The sequence below is a fragment of the Taudactylus pleione genome, unplaced genomic scaffold (assembly GCF_031769625.1).
Source record: "Taudactylus pleione unplaced genomic scaffold, aTauple2 ptg000156l, whole genome shotgun sequence".
Lineage (NCBI taxonomy): Eukaryota > Metazoa > Chordata > Amphibia > Anura > Myobatrachidae > Taudactylus > Taudactylus pleione.
Window position 1 is genome coordinate 3,645,297 of NW_028284558.1, and position 21,207 is coordinate 3,666,503.

General features: G+C 44.5%; 1 protein-coding gene across 4 annotated transcripts in view; it reads left to right on the forward strand.

Moving 5' to 3' along the window:
• The window catches only part of SLC4A10 (solute carrier family 4 member 10), a 297,890-nt gene that overhangs the window by 203,821 nt on the left and 72,862 nt on the right, over window positions 1-21,207 (forward strand). For all 4 annotated transcript variants that reach the window (XM_088474821.1, XM_088474819.1, XM_088474822.1 and 1 more), the window contains exon 8: window positions 16,739-16,896. In XM_088474821.1, coding sequence (XP_088330947.1) covers window positions 16,739-16,896 — 158 coding nt within the window. The remainder of the gene's footprint in view (window positions 1-16,738; window positions 16,897-21,207) is intronic.

Sequence of the window (21,207 nt, forward strand, 5' to 3'; positions counted from 1 at the left end):
TTAGTTTAAACTGTGCTTTGGTGACCATATCACACACAAACTGCAAACACAATTGTATAACGTTATTTATTATAAAAATGTTTTCATTACACACATAAAAACTGGTTCTTGTTCAAGAGCAAAAAATCCATAAATAAGCAGCAATCTTTCATAATAATCAACTCATATGACTTATATTGTAACCCTTATTCAAAGGTATCTCTTTCATGGAATCCTTGGATACAATGTCCCAAAGAGCAATAGAAAAACAGTCCCGACTGTTATAAATAGTATCGACACTGTTCACTCCGCAATAAGATGAAATACTGAAAAAGTCCCAAGATTGGATGTCAATATCTGTGCCTCGATGGCAAAATGTTTTACCACTTTGTTGGTTTAAGAAAAAGTCTCCGCTGGTCTGTATACACCATGCGCCGGAGTCCTTGTGATGGATTCGCGTCCTCGCTAGCCTCCTGGATGAGACTGGCGTCTCTACTCTGGAGGACACAGAGTAGATGTTGGATGTTGTAGTCAGAGGTCCGGTGGTGCTGCAGATGAACGGTACCAATTCATATAGCAGTAAAGGTATGGATGCCAGTGTTTGTAGCAGCAATGGATGGTAGAGGCGGGCTTCCTTGAAGGGTCCCCGTGTGGAGCAACTTGTAGATAGGTTTACTGCGGGTGATTTTCATGTTATTAGCAATGAATAATTAAAAATGGAAAATAGTAAAAGAAACCAGACTGTGCAATGGCAGTCTTCCTAACATGTTTCTTTACACCAGGTAATTTCATCTACCAATGTGTCACATCAAATCCGGTTGACTGACGAGACCCCATTCAGGGAGAGATCCCATAGATTGGCACTGGCTGATCTAGAAGATGTAACCAAGAATAACCAGACAGGTTATTCAGGAATCTGAGAGCCCTTTCACTTCACCTATAGTGTTTGCCAGGAAAAAGAATGGAGAGGTACGCATGTGCATTGACTATTGCACACTTAATCAGCGAACCATACCAGATCAGTGTACAGTACCCCGAGTAGACGAAACCTTGGATTGCCTACATGGCAGTCAGTGGTTCTCAGTATTAGATCTAAAAAGCAGATTTTACCAGATCTTAATGGATCCTAAATATATGGAGAAAACCACATTAATTTGCCCACTGGGGCTTTTTGAATTCTCACGAATACCCCAGGAAACAAAGGGAGGCCCCACCACATTTCAGAGGAGAATGGAAAGGACGGTGTGAGATATGAATCTCCGAGAAGTGGTGGTGTATCTTGATGACATCATTGTATTTGGCAGGACTCTAGAATAGCACAATCTATGGCTTTTGAAAGTGTTGGACTGGCTCATCGCCCATGGATTTAAGATGTCTTTGGAAAAGTGCAAATTATATCAAAAGACTATGAGGTATATAGGCCACATTGTGAGCCGAGAGGGAATAGCCGCTGCCTAAAGTGGAAGCAGTGAAAGAATGGCCTAGACTGACCAAACTGAAATAATTACGATCCTTTCTAGGACATTGTGGACATTACGGGTGTTTCATGCCAAAGTTCTCTAAAATAGCAAAACCACTAACAAATCTCACTAAAGGATATCTCCCTCTGAAAAAGTCCTCTCCAAAGAATAAGAGAAGTGAGTCAGGCCCCTTCTATCGAGTTAATGAAGAGCTTGGAAAGCGGTGGAAACCACAATTTCAATGAGCCTTTTCGAGAGCTGAAGGAAAGTCTTACCAACACATCAGTTTTGTCTTATGCAGATCCAACCCGACCTTACATACTACATATAGATGCATCCATTAAAGGGCCTTGTGGAGTTTTGTATCAGCTGCATGATGCCCAACTAAGGATTCTGCCTTTGAACCTTATAAATACCCCTGCCTATACCTTCTAATATCCTTCCTATTAACCTCTAAGGATGACGCTAATTTGCGTATGCAGTCATACAGTAAATAAAGACTCCAGACCTAGAACCTGTGTTCCAAAGCACAAAGTATTATTCAAGTAAAAGTACAGCAGTTACACGCTATGATCCTCATATAATCTTAGCGCAAAGAGATTATACAGACCCAAGTACAATTATACATACGCAGCGCTCTCTGGTCCAGATGTTAGGCATCAGCAAGAAACCCCTCATCAATCAGCATTCAGCATGAAGACTAGGAACCCAGGGTCAGAGCACACATATTTATACCCCCAGAAATAAACAACACAATAGAGAAGTTTGTTGCTAATACCATTGGTCCTAAAGGAGAGGGCATATGTTACAAGGCATTTAACAGGTTGGTTCAAATAGACACGATCCAGCCTCTAACAACTGGTGGTCTCTGGTTTCTCGCCTCATGCAAATCCTAACAGTTGTTCATATAAAGTACATTTTGTTGCTTGAAGTCTCTGCGGTCCATAAGTTGAGAATGCATGTTGCGATCTCTCCATCGATATTACCGGAATACTGTTGAGAGAGTACGCATCAGTACAATACCAAACATGACTTCCATATCACCTAAAAAACCTTAGTTATGAAATAATCTTTATTTCCTAACAATTATAATAAATGTGCATTCTCGAATCTTATACCTTAAAGCTTATGGAACCTTGTATGTGAATATGTAATGTGTGAGTATGTGGGGTTTAATGTAAAGACTCTAGTTAACTTGGGGCATATGCGTGTGCATGGAGCTAATATTCAGCGTTTTCATACAGGGTCTTATGCATTCGCTAATATGCGACTAGTTAACAGTGCAATTGTGCGTATTAATGTGTGTATGAGAACACCTAGCAGTGTGGAATGCTGAGCATTATAGTTCCATGACTTGCTCATGCCCCAGCAGCCCCCACCCTATTCAGGCTCCAAAATACTGGTCTTTGTTCTCCCAGGGCCTTTGTGGATGCAAATTAGCACAGCTACAAGACCCAAACCTCAGATAACACTCTTGGCTTTGAAGGTATTTTATTGTAGGAAGCCTGCTAATGTAAGGTGCTACAAACGACCCTCTTGCTGTATTCGAGCAGGGCCACCTGGAGTGAGAGCAGACGTTATGTCCATGAAGCATGTCTTCACAGGCTAGTTGTCACATGGCCATTTGCTCTGTTTAGCTAATGCAATCCAATTTTGACATACTGTACAGCCATTTCTGAAATATATCCTTTAGGGGAATTATAATAATATACACACTTTATCCAGAGCACCCAAACTACGTAAAGTCATGAAATGGGCTTTTGATGAATCGCCGTAACTTATGGCGATAGTCACAGATGCAATCGCATGATGCTAATAGTAATATCGCCACATGTACTAAAGTGTGAGTTTATCTAAAATGGCGCTTAGGCAGCCATTCGCAAAATGGCATCTTGCAGTATCATTTTAAACTGATCTTGTCTCAGCCAATTATCCAGCTTCGACACAAATTTGTCAGGTTTCTTATATTAGCCGAGGATTGTCTCCTAGTGAGCAAAACTACCCTGCTCATGAACTGGAATTCCTAGCTTTAAAATGTTTGGTGGTAGACAAATTACATGAATAGCTGTATGGTGTGGCATTTGAGGTCCACACCGACAGTAACCCTCTCGCTTATGTTCAGACAATGGCTAAATTGGATGCCACTGGGCACCCGTGGCTAGTAGCTTTATCTGTATATAAGTTTTGCTTGAAATATAGACCAGGGATCAGCAACATTGATGTGGACACTTTATCCAGGCTAAAATGGGAACCTGATGGAACTCCAGAAGAAGAGTGGGCAGAGGTACCAACATCAGAAGTAAGAGGGTTATGTCAACAAACTTCAGATAGACAAATGGCCAATAACTTGATCGAAGTACTAGGAGCCATAGACAAGACACTTCCATTAGCTTATTGTTGTATATCCAGATTAGAGATGGCAGACCACAGCAGAATAAACCGCCAACAACTGGAAGATGAACAAAAGGCAGATTTGTATATCCAGGCAGTTATAACAGCTGTGATGAAAGGGTTAAGACATCCTCCACCGATTTCCATAGATAATCCAAGGGCTTGACTACTCTGTAGGCAGTATAACCTTTTAAAGATCCGGAAAGAGCTGTTGTATAGGATGAAGATTTCCAGAATAGGAAAATTCAAAGAACAATTAGTGTTACCTGAAATATACCACTCCATGGACCTTAAGTCATTGCACGATGACCATGGCCTTTTTGGAGTAGACAAGACCTTTGCTTTATTTGCAGACTGGTTCTACTGGCCTAGGATGGAGAAAGCTGTGTCTCGATATTGTGGCAACCAGTGGCGTAACTATAGAAGGTGCAGGGGGTGCACTTGCTATGGGGCCCGGCGGCTTAGGGGCCCACCAGCCCAGCAAGCATCCCCCCGCACCCTCTGTAGCACAGCTGGCCAAGACTTGCTGGTGCAACTGGGAACATTGGTCTCTAAAGCGATCAGAGACTAAAGATACCTCTGATTGCTTCAGAGGGCAGCGTTCCCAGTGATGCAGTTGTGCGGGTGATGTCATGTCATCCGTGATGAGAGGAGCCTGTGGCCTGCTGCTAGATCTAGTTAGATCCAGTCAGCGGTAGCATCTATGCAGGAGAGCTAACAGCGTGGACTGGAGTGTTGCCCAGCGGCCAGCGTGAAGAGTGGCAAGTAGTGCACAGGGGAGGGGGGCCACAGCATAAGGGGCACTACTAGACCCTGCCCACAAAGAATGCATCACTTTAGAGTATCTCTTCAGATGGTCCACTGGATTTAATTTGCTTAGATTTTCTGACTATAGAGTCTGGAGATGAGAAAAAAACACGCATACTAGTGATCACTGATCATTTTACTCATTATTCACAGGCGTATCAAACAAGAGACAAAAAGGCCATTACTGTTGCCAAGATCTTATGGGAAAAATGTTCCACTCATTATGGATTACTGGCCCGTATCCATTCCGATAGTGGACGCAAATTTGAAACCCAAATCATACATGAAATGTGTGACATGTGGCATCAATAAATCCAGGACAACTTCTAGCATCCTCAAGGAGCCCCACAGCCAGAGTGATTTAATCGCACCCTTCTCAATATGTTGGGTACCTTGTATCCTAGTAAAAAGTTTCAGTAGAGTCGATATATTAGTTTGTTGGTACTTTCCTACAACTGTGCTAAAAATGAAGCCATGGGGTACTTCCCTTACTTCCTGATGTTTGGAAGAGAAGCCCGCCTTTCGATAGATGTCTGTTTTGGAACCACCAGAGGAGGAGCTAGTTGTATACCCCATATGAACTACATGGATCATTTAAGAAGAGATTTGTAAGAGGCACACCAACTTGCCCAGAAAGCTGCTGAGAGACTAAGAAAGAAGAACAGAGTGCCAAAGTACGTGGACACATACTGTTTCCAGGAGACAGGGTTCCAGTTCAAAATGTAGTTCCTTCTGCCAGACACAATTTGAGTAATCGATGGATGCCTGATCCATATGAAATTGTTCAAACAACTTAAAGGGATCCCTTCTTACAAGATTAGGCCAGAAGGGGCCTTGTGTCCAATTAAAACCTATCATCAGCATCATTTATTACATATAGCCGGTAAGAAACTGAAAAGGGAATCTGCATGCCAAGTTCATTGTAGTAAAAGAGGGCAGAAGGAGGAACAGGTAGAAAAGACTGAATCCTCTGTATCTGAGGAAGACAGTGGTTATTATTACTGCAATCCCCCACTTTAAAGAGATACTCTGGTATCACCAGACTGTGACAACTCTAACCGAGGAGAAGTATTCTTCAAACTGAGTTTCCGAAGAGAGATAACGGGAGTGAAGCTACAGTACCAATGATGCCTCAATGGTGACACTCTCTGGCATTTCTCTGTTAGACTGAGAGTAGAATCCCTTTTACAGCTGTAGAAAAAAACAAGAACTCAGCGCTTACGCTCCAGTGAGCACAATAAAGAATGATATGTGTTTAAAAAGTGTACTAAGGATAATTACCTAGCAATGAGATGTATAAAAATTAAACATTTATTAGCCAATACTAGTACATAAAAACAATAATCTAGACAATAAAAGAAAAATAATAACATTCAAAAAATACATAAACGCAAACAGTAAACCAATAGTTGGACATGAGTGTACCCCAATTATTGGTATACCTGAACACTGTGCTCCTTGTTACAGATAATACAGAAAAATGTAGATCATAAGTAGCCTTGTGTTAAACTTTGATACAAAGTAACTTCATGCTCCTGTGAGCTAGTGCTGCAGCAGATAAATGTGGCTGGATATCCAGAGAGTCTTGATGTAGGGAAAATATTTATGGAAATCAGACAGTCTGTCTAAAAACATATATGTTTTTTGTATGTTTCCTCCCAGCTTTCAATAAACAATCTCTGTAGATTAAATCATGATGTGATGTCGGCTCCTATTAACATATTCTGAAGCATGTATTTCAAACTGCGCCTGTTAGCACTTCCACCGCTAATCAGAAAATTAAATAAAAATAAAAATAGTTCTCTTTGCAATAAGTACAGCCCTTCAAGGCAAAGTGGTAGGTGCTTTGTAGGCAATTAGAAATTGGATACAGCTCGTGCAGCTGATTAGATCAAGTCTCCAGCCAAGACTTGTGAGTAAAAACTTAGACACGGACCGTCCATAGGTGGAGGAACTGTGAGTACTCACGGTATGTAGAGAATGGGGGCCCCCTTTATTCTCCTCACCTCCTCCGTCTTCTGTGTTCAGGAATGTGTTCTCTAGTATCAGACTAGACTGAAAAGCCGATCCGCGTGCTGCAATGATCTCTTATGTATCACAGGCGTCTGAAGCATGAGCCTGGACACAGCGCCGGAGCGTGTATCTGTTCAGAGCGTAGACAATCACAGGAAGCAACAGTGTATCAGTGGATACTGAATGATGAGGTAGTCCCGCCTAACGCGTTTCGTCACTTAACATGTGACTTTATCAAACATGTGACTTTCGGTACATGCGCCAGTATTCTGGTGGTTCTATACCCTTTTACAGCTGCACAGAATCATCAGGCCCCCAATGATATTAACTTATGACACTTTGGGAGGGCCATATTATACACCCAAGTATAGTCTTTTCATGGCCATATTTTGGGTGGATACTGGAAGGATGAGTGGAGAAGTGTGAGTGGGTCTGGTAAAGTATTATAGTTTAGGATATACGTCTGCAGCCTAAAGTGCTAGTGATGCACTAAGGGTGTTTCCCCTTTCATTCTTTGACAAATAGGGGAAGGGGAAGATGGTTTATTAGTGCATCAGGGAGAGAGTGTAACGCCTTTGGGAGTTATAACTAGAAAGAAGTATGAGTACATTCTTTATGTAATATAGTTTGTGTTAGAAAAATAAATAGGCCATTCATATATCTACACATCTTGAGGGACATTTAAATATACTGTAGTATTACGATGATATAGGGCCTGATTCAGCATGGATCGCTGTTGTGATAACGTATACAGACGGAACGGATGATTGTTGCATACTACGCATATACAAAGCCATCACAGACAGAGGGACGGGACGTCAGCACTTGTGGGTGGTGACAGGGGAGTGGTCGGAGAAATGCAGGCGTGCCAGTCTGTTTGAAAGCCGTTGCATGGGCGTGCATAAATTAGCCACTGCGACGGCATACGCTGCTTGAGTACTCACTGTGTGCGACGAGGTGAGCAATTTCTGTGTAAGGTCTGCCCTGTTGTAATTGTGCGTGAGGGGCCGATGTTACTCGATGTTCCCAATGTATACATAGGGCTGTAAGGTATTACGGAAAGTGGTAGTGGGCGTCTCTATGCTGGCTTTGGGAGTTTCTATAATAGCTTTGCGATTGTAGTCATTACCATATTTTCGCAGCAGACCTGTGTGCGTAATCGCAGCTGCGATCGCAATAGTGATCCGTAATGAATTAGGCCCATTGTGCATATATGTATTTGTATAGCTCATTAATTATTTATGTTATAATTCATGTAATTGTATGTTGCTATCTGTTTAAAGGTCAAACATGCCCCCAGAGAAAGTGATTAAATACACCTTATATGGCACTGCACCCTGATTAGAAATACATTGGGGGAGCAGAAAGGAGTTTTCTAGAAGGGGCGCGTGAAGAAGAAGGGGAGACATAGGTGGGAAAAGCAGGGGGCCACGGGGACATTCCAGCAGGGGGTATAACTGCTACAGTGGTAACAGTTGGGATCAGACTGCTGTCCCTCTACAGAGCGCACTGTCCGAGGTCACCAACTCTGCTCAACTTAAGGGCAAGAATAGGAGCAATCGAGTGACCGAAGGGAGTAATGCCCGTGTGGGTGTATCAGCTGTTACCTGGAGCGAGCAGAGCGGCTCTGCTAGGTGCAGCGTAGCTAATGATGTCGGCCTAATGAGGAGGCAATGGCGAACCTCCCTGATATAAAGGAGGAGGCAGAGCCATTTTGCCGAACATGCCCACTGTCTGCCTACAGGGAAAAAGGTGTCCTCCTACTCAGTGGGGGAGATGTACTAAGCTCTGAAAAGTGATAAAGTGGAGAGTGCTAAGCTGCCAGCCACTCCCCTCCTAATTGCCATGTTATAGGCTGGGTTTGAAAAATTACAGTTGGGAGCTGATTGGTCGGTCATTTATAACTCTCCACTTTCCAGAGCTTAGTACATCTGCTCCAGTTGTGAGAAAACGGAGGTGTAGCGCTTAAATTGATAGTGGAAATTACTGTTAGCCGCAACGACTGAGTTTCGGCGGAGTCAGGAGGTGGTGAGAAATAGGGGGAATAATTAAATTACTACCTATAGAATCTTCGTCCCTCAACTATGCTGGTTATTCGACCGGAAGACTAAATAGCTGCCCATTACTTGTAGAGATTGCTCAGTACTTCCCTGAGGTAATATAGGCATACTCATAAGGAGTGCAGGGATTTGGCGTAATAGATAGTTATTTACTACTGCAGTTAATTGATACTTGGAGGCAGTTTATGAACTTTAGACATAGAATATTAATTAATAAACAAAACGGTTCTATATCAAATCAAAGTCGAACTCCTTATCTACTTGTATTAGTAATTTATTCACAATATCTAACTGCCATGAGATCCAAAACCGGAAGTGAGTTCATAAGAATCTGTAACCCATTCCAGCTAGTCCCTATCAAGGGAATATATATATATATATATATATATATATATATATATACCAGGTACCCCACAGGAGTTTGTTATCCCTTGAAGAAGTCTAATATCTAAACAAAACACGTTGGAGGCGTTTTATTACTATTTATAGTGATGTCCTCATGAATTCCTTATTTATTTTTTATGTATATTTGTGATACACATATGTTTTAAACCCTACATGTATAGGGTTAGTTTTCTTCTTTTTGGGCATTAAATAAAATTTGTATTTTATATATAGATTTTTTACATAATATCTGATTAACTGTTTTTTTTATATGCATTAATAACAATTGGGGTGTTTCCATACACATTAAGTTAATTTGCACTGTCTAAATTGTATGTTAGGGTACACACACAGTTTACTTTGCACTCATTTTATTCATTACTCTTTGCACATATTAAATTATTATTTTATTGGTAATTTTTAAATTGTAATCTTTGGCACGTATCTATTGTTAATTTAATTAACTGATTTATTTTTTTAGCACCCTTTACGATTTTATATATTTATTGCACTGCCACACTGCACTTTTCATTTATTATAAACAGTGTTTGGATATTTGGATATGCATACACAAAGTTTTGTACATAGCAGGGCAGGTGCCGTATTTCAGCTCTAATAACTTCATCTGTAGTTTTGTTTACCTGCTAAGGAAGTGAATATGTAGGAAACAGATGTGAAAGCTCAGGCCTCTGTCGTTTCAAACTGAATTGATATATGTCAGGTGTATTCTGGTGTCATTCTTTATTAATTGAGGTTCTAACATTTTTCTTTCATGTACAGGTGTTTTTCTTTAAACCTGTCTCAGTGATTATGGGGCCTATTCATTAAACATAAAAATTCTCTGGAGATAATTAGCTTTAGAACTCTCATGGAGTTCTCGCTAATTATAGGTGGAATTCATCATTCCACCTCTCCATAAGTATCTATTCCGAAAAGCTGTCATTTTTGCGATGACAGCTTTTCGGGAAATAGATACTTTTCCCTGCCTACACTACCTTATCGCATCTGGAAACAGTGCTGCGCATGCGCTGTTACATCTGTAAAACCAGCGCATGCGCAGCACTGCCTACAGATGCGTTAAGTTTCGTACCCCCCCCGACCCTCCCACCCCCCTCCCCCCTCCGCTCACCTCCCCCCCCCCCCCCCGACTTACCTGTCCACGCAGCAGCCTCCGGCTCCGTCCTGCTGGTCTGTCATGTGGTTTCCCAGCAGACCACATGACAGGAATGAAAAAAAAAAAACTTTTTTTTTTTGTCTAAACTTTCTTGTGCTCTGCTGGGGAGCACACATGTCCGACCAGCCTCCGGAGCCTGAGGATGGAGCAGAGCGCCGAAGGGACTCGTCGGGGGACCTGCACACGCGGATACAGGTAAGTTTCACCTGCTATTCACCACCTCACAGTGGCAAATAGTAACTGCATCAAATTCCGAAAATTTATAATTTTCGGAATTTGATGAATACCACAATTTCCACATCCCCATACTAATGTATGGGGAGTGTGGAAATTAACGCAGGGGAACTTAGCAAGGAGATATCTGTGATATCTCCTGTGCTAAGTGGCTACATGAATACCAAAATAACGTTATTTAAGGAAAATGTCCTTAAAAACGTTATTTTAGTGTTGATGAATAGGCCCCTATGACTCTGATTCAGAGGTGGAAACAAATCCTACTGCAACTGCGATCCCGTACACAGTAGTTGAGTGCAGGGCCGGATTAAGGTTTGAGGGGGCCCTGGGGCAACAGCTTTGTGGGGGCCACTATCAATATAATTGTATATATTTATATATACTCATACACCACACACATATATTTATATACTTACACACACATACATATATTCACACAGAAAAACACATATATACACCACACATGCAGGTGTCACACATACTGTACATTACACACAAACATACATACATACACACACAAGTCACACACACACATTTACCTTGCACCATCTGCACTGCATGTTGTGGATGGGGAGGGGACCTGGCAGGAAGGCACCATTTTATTAAGCTCCGCCCCCTTTGCGGCTTTGGCCGCGATTCGCGGGTCATTCGGAAAGGGGCAGAGCCAAATGACACAATTGTAATGGAAATGCATCACACTGGCTCTGCCTCCAGTGGATTGACTAGTGAATTGTGGCATTTTGCCGCTAGGTTGGCGGGGCTTAATAACGGTGCCTGGTCTAGTGCAGCTGCTGCTGCTGTGTGGGGGCCCTTTAGGTGTAGAGCCCTGGGGCAAACGCCCCTGTCGCCCCTCCTATAATCCTGCCCTGGTTGTGTGAAAATATGCTAATGTTGCAGCCACCAAGATTTGTATTGAGACGCACCGTCGGTCACATAACGATCTTCTGAGTCATCCTATGGTCGCTCAGAATGTCTGCTGGAAGTAGCCACCAGAGCCTTAAGCACTGCATAGAAATTCACAGCCGCAGGCACAGTCTTGACCACGAAACGGTAATGACACTCCTGCGTTTGAGTCACCACACCCCTGTCACCTCCCACAAACGCTTCCTATCTGTCAATCACATTGTAAGGACTCCAATTCCTCACTGCGACCGCCATCGGTAATGAAACTTGGCGCATGCGCAGTGTGACTCATGCGCATGTGCAAAGGGGATATGTGCAGTATAACACATATCACACAGTTGTGCAAATATCGGCATTGCGCCCAGCTCTGTATCAGGCCCTATGCCCTTTCCTTGTGGGGCTTTCCGCTGAGTGATGGCATTGATTGCCAGCAAGCTCAACTATGTATAATAATTGTAGAAGGTCTATTCCACCTCTGACATTGGCACCCCCATGCAAATAGCGCCCACTGTGGAAGAAAGTGCAAGTACAAAAATATTGTCCATCCCTTTGGGTTTCAATCACCTTCTCTTTATAAAACAATGGTGGTTGCTGCATTGGTGAGCAGGGAATTACACCTATTGCCACTATCCCCGATACTATTATTTATTAGTAGTATGCAATCTGTCCTGGAAAATCTTACTCTGCATTGGAACAATGGGGGTCATTCAGACCCGCTCGCGAGCGCAGGACGCTCGCAAGCGGGTCGATGTTACCCCAATGCACATGCGCACGACGGAGGGAGCTCCGTCGTGTGCATGCGCGAGATCCGGACAGCGACAGCAAAGCTGTCGCTCCGGGTCTCGCACCAAAGGGGGCGTGCTGTCGATGGTGACTGACAGCACGCCCCCTTTGGTGGGTGTGCCGGGGAGTGGCTGCCAGACGGAGGCGTTCCCCTGGGAACGCCTACCATCTGGGTCCGGCCCCACTGGAGTGATTTTGGCTCTGATAGAGCCAAAATCACTCCAGGGCTTGCGGTCACCGAGACCCTACCTCAGGGTCTCGTCGCAAGCCCGATGGTCGTGATGGTCTTGACCATCACGACCATCTTTTTGGCCGCTCGCATATGCTGTGGGTGGTCACCCACAGCTATGCGAGCGGTCAGGAGGCCGCTCCATTTTTAGGTAGGAGGGCACTGATTCAGAGCGAGCGCTCTGGTCAGAGCGTCCGGCTCTGAATCAGGCCCAATATTCCTTTGCTAGTTAGCTGTTTTCCCAACCTTTATAAATTGATTAAATGAATAAAAATGAATTTTGTTTTGTGTAATTTTTATTTTGCCTTAACTCTGTTATGTGTATATTGTTTTATTTTTTGGAACATCAATTGTATAAATATTTGACAGAATACAGAAATCTCTGGTGCCGTATTCTCAAACTCTGGGGACATGCCAGCTAAATTTGCATGGATAATCTTGTAAATGTTAATACAGAACGTGTGCTGGTGTCTCACTAAACAGATGGCTGTTGAAACATTTAAAATAAAACGACCATTTTTTTCTGGTTTGGTCAGTACAGCACGTCTTTGTATCAGAGATACACTGCTGAACTTTGCTAATATATATATATATATATATATATATATATATAGTCCCACAGGCGGCATTCCGGTCGAAAATGAGATGACACTCAATGCAACATAAAGTGCTCAGGGCCTGATTCAGACCCGCTCGCGAGCGCTGAGCGCTCGCAAGCGGGTCGATGTTGGCCCAGTGCGCATGCGCGAGACCCGGATAGCGACGGGAAGCCGTCGCTCCGGGTCTCGCTACAAAGGGGGCGTGCTGTCGATGTTGAGTGACAGCACGCCCCCTTTGGTGGGCATGCCGGGGGCGTGGCTGCCCATGGGAATGCCTACGTCTGGGGCTGGCCCCACTCTGATAGAGCCGAAAGCACTCCAGGGCTTGCGGCAACGAGACCCTACCACAAGGGTCTCGTTGCAAGCCCGATGGTCGCGATGGTCTTGAACATCGCGACCATCTTCCTGGCCGCTCGCTATAGCTGTGGGTGGTCATCCACAGCTATATGAGCGGCCAGGAGGCCGCTCTAAAAATGAAGAAGGATGGCCCTGATTCAGAGCGAGCGCTCTGTCAGAGCGTCCGGCTCTGAATCAGGGCCTCAGTACTATTTACACCGATGAGTGCCGGATCTTGGACTTGTATATATACAGTATTTAGATTTTTTTTTTTATGTGCAGTTCGGTTTTCCTGAAATATGAACACACCCAAACGTAGAGGTTCCGAATCGAATTGAGTCCTAGTTTGGAATCACTTGGGGATCCAAATCGAATCGAGTCCTAGTTCGGAACCACTTTGGGGTTCTTATTCCGAGTCAAACCGTGTCCAAGTTTGTTTGTGCAGTCAGGGCCTTACTCAGGTTGGAACGCAAGGCTGCGTTCACACGCAGCCGGTCAATGTTTGTGCTCTGTGCATGCGTATGCATCACAGTGCGCATGTGCAAACCGGCAGTGAGCACGCAGTCTCATAGCATAGTGATTGACATAAAGTGACCGTTTGTGGGTGGAGAGGGATGGTGGGCGAAGGAATGCAGGCATGACTGTGCGTTTGAACGCCGTTACAGGGGCGTGCATAATTAAGCCCCTGTGATAGCATACGCTGGCAGATGTCTAGATGGCAACAGGAAGTTTAGCAGTTTGTGAGGTAGGGTTAGGTCATCCACAACTGTGCGAAAGGTCCCGAAGTTATTCGATGTTACCGATGTTCTCGCAGACTTGCGGACGTATGTCATGGGAAGTGGGCGGCTTTATACAGTGATGGGCGTCTTGGTGTAGTGCTGTGGTTGCAATGCGATTACATTCATTAGCATATTTTCGCAGCGAGCGGGTGCGTGCAAATGCAGCTTTGCGAATCGTGCTGAATCAGGCCCTCAGTTCGGAACTCTGATTTAAAAACCAAACTCAAAATTTATTTTTAGCAATTTTTATTGATTTTCATCGATTTTTAAAGAAATCCATACATGAACCAAAACCAAATCTGAACCAAAACACTTGAGGGTGGTTTTGCTAAAATCAAAACACAATGATAAATCAGATCCAAAACCAAAACATGGGGGTCTGTGCATATCTCGAACACTAATTATATATTTATTGACCCCACGATAAATGACAGATGTTTTCTCAATACTGTACCTATTAAGCAATGTATTTTCCGCCGGCAAAACTCCCTCCAGAATGTTGATGTTTCCGACAAAAGGGGCCAAATGTAATAGGGTGAGAGTTTAGAAAATGGGATAATTTAGCAGTGAATTCCCACAATATTATATTGGTAGAGTTGTATCTTCAAAATGGGAAAACATTTGGATGAGAGCTTAAATCGCGAGTCTTTAAAACACGTGAGTTTGCATGTTCTCAGACACTATTATATTGGCCGAGTTTAAAAAGTGTGAGAGTTTACTCTCACATTTTCTAAACTCTCACCCTATTACATTTGGCTCAGGAAGTTAGTTGAGCCAAACATGACTAATTTTAGAACAAGTGTCCATAACTGAGGGCCTGATTCAGAGCCGCTCGTAAGCGGCCGCTCGTTCACTCTGAGCGATGTTCGCACAACTGCGCATGCGTATGGATCGTAATACTCCAGCGCAAACCAGTCATTACGGTCGGAAATCGTTTGCTCGCAAAACAGCGAGGGGCTGCTAATTTGATTGACAGAATGTACCGTTTGTGGGTGGTAACAGGGGAAGGTGCTTGAAAACGGGGGAGTGGAGATCCGAACGCAGGCGTGCCTAACGGTCAAAAGGGCGTTTAATTGGAGTGCATAATTAGTAAAGGAGCGTCATCGATCACGTCACTTGGTTGTCTTTTAGCCTGAACTGCTCGCAGTGATAGCGGTAGGAAACAGCTACCACAAGCACTGCGAGCAGTTCAGATGCCTTTCGATGTTCCCGATTAATCTAATAAATACCGGAGATGACGTGTGATGCGAATGGCAAAGGGGCGTCTTTACAAAATAGCGAGCGCATTTTTCTTTCGCTCGCCCAGACTTAGAGGCGTCAACAAACTGCAAAGAGTGAGCGCTCAATTTAAATATCCTGCCCCTTTTTTGGAACGACCGTCCGCAAATAGCGTCCGGGTCTGAATCAGGCCCTGAGTCCACCATGGCTGACTGAACAAAGGCCCTGATTCAGACCCACTCGCAAGCGGCTGTCCGCTCGCAAGTGGGTCGATGGTCTGCACTGAGCATGCGCACGACGGAGGGAGCTCCGTCGTGCGCATGCGCCAGACGCGACGAGCGAAGGAAAGTCCTTCGCTCGTTGTGTCTGATCAAAGGGGGCGTGCTGTCGATGTTGATCGGCGTGCCGGGGGCGTGCCTCCCTGACGGGGGCGTTCCCAAGGGAACGCCTACTGTCAGAAGCCGGCCCACTGACATCACTAGTGATGCCAGTGGGAGTGATTTTGGCTCTGATAGAGCCATAATCACTCCGGGCCTTGTGGTTGAAAACCTCAACCGCAGGCTCCGGCTCGCAGTTTCGATGGTCGCGATGGTCACGACCCACAGCTATACGAGCGTCCAGGAGGATGCTCCATTTTTATGGAGGGCGGCCCTCATTCAGAGCGTGCGCTCTGCTCAGAGCGTACGGCTCTGAATGAGGGCCAAAGTCATGTTTAAAGATATAACTTATAACCTTGTTTTATTTAAGACAACCAAGCTTAGGCTGTATAGACTGATGTCTGACTTGCGTTTAACAGCTCCAGTTCAAAGGAAAGTGAAACTGCTTCTCAAACACAACTGCAGTCACATGTGGTTGCTAACTTGCATTCAATAAATTGCGATGGTCCCACACACTAGTAACATTGTGTGTAGGTATGGGGTTATGGAAATAATTGTTTTCAGAACAATTTTCGTTCATTCTTCTACTATTCCAAATATTAATTCAAAGCATGAAATTGGCACCATTGGACAATCCGAATTTCACAGTTTACTATGATTAATTGGCATAATTTTTTTCTAGGATTAATATGTGTTTCATTATTTTTTTTTTGAAGTGCTCACAAGGCGTGCTTGTGCTGATGATCAGTCCTTTTATATTGTTATTTTTGAATATTTCCTATAACAGTTCATTGTGGTAAGCATGATCAAGAATAAATATGAATAATCTCTAAATATCTATCTACTGTATATCTTTGAAATTAAGACAAATTGTGTTGTGATAGGCCTTTGTTTGTTTTGGTATAAGAACAAAATTCATGTAAAGGTTAAGTTAAAAAAAACAAAAGTTGTAGTGTAACGTGAAAATCATCTAGGCTTTTTGTATGACTCAAATATGTTTTTCCCCGATTAGTTTGACTTGCATTTCATGAAGAAGATCCCACCTGGAGCAGAAGCTTCAAACATCCTAGTTGGTGAACTGGAATTTTTAGATCGCGCAGTGGTTGCCTTTGTCAGGCTTTCTCCAGCAGTCCTGCTCTCTGGACTCACAGAGGTCCCCATTCCATCAAGGTACAGCATGTGCTGCTTGTTTCACGGTAATATATTATCAGGGGCGTACAGAGCCAGCCCTAACCAATCTGGTGCCCTAGGCAAGATTTTGGCTGGAGCCCCCAGCAGATAATCCCAGGCTCTCCCCTCACATCACACTGCTGTAACTAAAGAAAAAAGGTACAGGTTTTAGGGGAAGTCCTTTATACCATCACCTCAGAATGCATTCTACAGGGCACATTCTCCGCTCACAGCACCACAGGCTCTCCCCTCACAGTACCTCTCTAACCTCACTGTACAGCAGCCCTCACCCATCACAGCACCCTTCACAGTACTCCTCACCCAGCACACCACCCCTCACAGCACAGCACACATCACCTCTCATCCAGCACCAGTTCTGCTGCTGCAGCCTCAGTTCTGACATCTCCTGGCTAGCTCTGATCAGTGCCAGAGCCAGCTGGAAGAAAGAAAATCTACCACTTGCCCTAAGCTTGGGATGTCCCTAGGCATTCCAGTTGCCCCTAGGCATATGCCTATTATGTCTATACGTAGGGCCGGCTCTAGGGGCACAACTAGAAGCTTGGAGGCCCCTGGCAAACTCTCAAGGGGGGCCTCCTATTTGAGTTCTATAAACCCTTAGGTCTACATGTGTTATCATATCTAAATAATTTCTGTATCATGCATATTAGAAATACGTAACAAATCTCAATACAATTTACAATGAAACTCCAGATCATTGATCAACACAATATACTGTATGTATGTTAGGGGTGTGCATCGGTCACTTTTCGACTTTTGTGTTTTGATTTTGGATCTGGATCTTTCTTCGTGTTTTGGATCTGGATTGGTTTTGCCAAAACCACCCTTCCGTGTTTTGGGTTCTGGGTAATGTGTTTTGGATCTGTATTTTTTTGAAAAAAAGCATAAAAACAGCTAAAATCACAGAATGTGTTGGTTTTTCTGCTCCTATGCTATTATTAACCTCAATAACCTTAATTTCCACTCATTTCCAGTCTATTCTGAACACCTCACACTTCACAATAGTGTTTGTATGTCCAAAAAGGTTGCACCGAGGTAGCTGCATGACTATGCTAATCGACACGAGTGGGCGGCACAAACACGTGGCCCATCTAGGAGTGACACTGCAGTGGCAGACAGGAAGGCAGTTTGAAAAACTAGGGCCCTCATTCAGAGCCGTACGCTCTGAGCAGAGCGCACGCTCTGAATGAGGGCCGGGCTCCATTTTCATGGAGCGTCCTCCTGGACGCTCGTATAGCTGTGGGTCACCACCCACAGGCTATACGAGCGTGCTTTGTGATGGCCGCGATGGTCGAGACCATCGCGACCATCGAAATTGTGAGCCGGAGCCTGCGGTTGAGGTTTTCAACCGCAAGCTCCGGAGTGATTTTGGCTCTATCAGAGCCAAAATCACTCCCACTGACATCACTAGTGATGTCAGTGGGCCGGCTTCTGACGGGAGGCGGTGATGCCCCCGTCAGGGAGGCACGCCCCCGGCATGCCCACCAAAGGGGGCGTGCTGTCAATCAACATTGACAGCACGCCCCCTTTGATCGGACACAACGAGCGAAGGACTTTCCTTCGCTCGTCGCGTCTGGCGCATGCGCACGACGGAGCTCCCTCCGTCGTGCGCATGCTCAGTGCATAACATCGACCCACTTGCGAGCGGACAGCCGCTCGCGAGTGGGTCTGAATCAGGCCCTAGGTCCCAAACAGTACATAATGCAAAGAAAAAAAAGAGGTGCAAGATGGAATTGTCCTTGGGCCCTCCCACCCACCCTTATGTTGTATAAACATTACATGCACACTTTAACAAACCAATTATTTTCAGCGCCAGGGTCTGCCACACGACTGTGGCTGAAATTATTGGTTCGTTTGGGCCCCCACAAAATAAGCTGGCGATTAATCTGTCCCTGCACAAACTGGCTCTATGGAGGCAAGATGTCGTCCTCATCCTCCTCATTCACCGATTCCTCACTTTCTTCAGTGTTGTGTACATCCTCATCCTCACAGAGTATTAATTCGTCCCCGCTGGAATCCACCACCACAAGTCCCTCTGTACGTTCTGGAAGCTGGTCTCCCTGGAAGAGTTGATAATTCATTTTTATGAACATCATCTTCTCCACATTTTGTGGAAGTAACGTCCTATGCCTTTCGCTGATAAGGTTCCCGGCTGCACTAAACACTCTTTCGGAGTACACACTGGAGGGGGGGCAACTCAGGTAAAATAGAGCCAGTTTGTACAGGGACCTCCAAATTGCCTCTTTTTCCTGCCAGTACAGGTACGGACTGTCTGACATGCCTACTTGGATGCTGTCACCGATGTAATCCTTTAACAGACAGACGCACGCTTGTCGCTGCTGCTTTGAGGATGCAGGTGCGGCTACAGCCCACACAATTCACAAAGACAGAAAAAAAGAAGAATTTTTTATTTTTTTTGGAGTGCACTTTGGGGGTTACAGCACCCTTTAACGGACAAGCCAGCTGCCCTTTACTTATGACACAGGCGCATGCTTGGTGCTGCTCCTTTGTTGATGCACGTGCAGCCACATTGCACACAATTCACAAACATAGAAAATAATTCCTCCACCATTCTGTCAGTGGTGACAGTATCATATGCAGTGACAGTAGACATGTCAGAAATTGTTGGCATGTCCTTCAGTCTGGACCAGATGTCCAAACCGGCTCTTGACTTATGACACAGGCGCACGCTTGGCGCTGCTGCTGTGTTGATGCACGTGCGGCTACTGCGCATATATTTCGCACACAAACACAGGAATAAAAGAATTGTTTCTTTTTTGTGGAGTGCACTTTGGGTTACACCACCCTTTAACAGACTTATGGGACACAGGCGCACGCTTGGCGCTGCTCCTTTGTTGATTCACGTGCGGCCACAGTGCACACAATTCACAAACACAGAAAATATTTTTTTGTTGTGTTTGGAGTGCACTTTGGGGGTTACAGCACCCTTTAACGGACAAGCCAGCCAGCCCTTTACTTATGACACAGGCGCACGCTTGGTGCTACTTTGTTGATGCACGTGTGGCTACTGCGCACACAATTCACAAACACAGAAAAAAAAAATATTTGGAGTGCACTTTGGGATTTACAGCACCCTTTAACGGACGAGCCAGCCGGCCCTTTACTTATGACACAGCCGCACGCTTGGTGCTACTTTGTTGATGCACGTGTGGCTACTGCGCACACAATTCACAAACACAGAAAAAAATATATATTATTTGGAGTGCACTTTGGGGGTTACAGCACCCTTTAACGGATGAGCCAGCCGGCCCTTTACTTATGACACAGGCGCACGCTTGGCGCTACTTTGTTGATGCACGTGCGGGTACTGCGCACACAATTCACAAACACAGAAAAAATATATATTTTTTTTGCACTTGGGGGGAGCACCCCTGATGGACAGAACACCCCCTGGATAACACTACACCACCCCTTTAGGACTGGGACACTGCACAGGACTTTGGAGTGGACACAGCCCCTATGGACAACTGACTGCACAGAACAACACACCCAGCCCCTATGGACTTTGGAGGAGTGGACACAGCCCCTATGGACAACAGCAGCACAGCACAGCACAAAACTACACTGCAGTACACTACACTACCCAGCTAGACTTAACTCCCACCCTCCCTCTTCACTGTCCACAGCCGAGTGAGAAAATGGCGCCGACGTGGGTACCTTATATAGAATCCAAAACCTGCGAGACCCGGAAGGCGGGATGATGACGTTTTGCCTCGATTTCAGATCCGAGTCAGGCGGGAAAAGTCGAGCCTGACTCGAATCGGCCTTGGATCGGCGGGGCTCGGGGGGGTTCGGATTTCAGAAATCCGAACCCTCTCACCCCTAATGTATGTAAATTCGTTCAGCCAAGGACATTCTAAAGAATTAGCGTTTTACTGCCTATGCAAAATAAATAATAATCAGAATTGATTACTTGTTAAATTTTATTACTGTATAGCTTTTCATACTTTAAAATTCCTTCTTTCTGGCTTTGACCTGGCAAAGTTATCTATAACTTCTTCGAAATCCAGCTTCCTAGCCAAGTACTGGATGGATAGAACTGCTGAACCTGTCACTCTTTCCTGGTTCATGCTGCTTCTCAGTTTTTATGATTTTAAATTTGGAAAAAGAACGATCCGCACTTGCAGTTTTGATACGAATGGTCAGAAACAACATAAGAGCTATATAAACTTCAGGAAAACTAGATGAAAGAAAGTGATTTTTTTCAGGTGAGTTCACTGATTGTCACTTTATGATCTCATCACCAAGTGCTGATCACATACTTAGAATCTC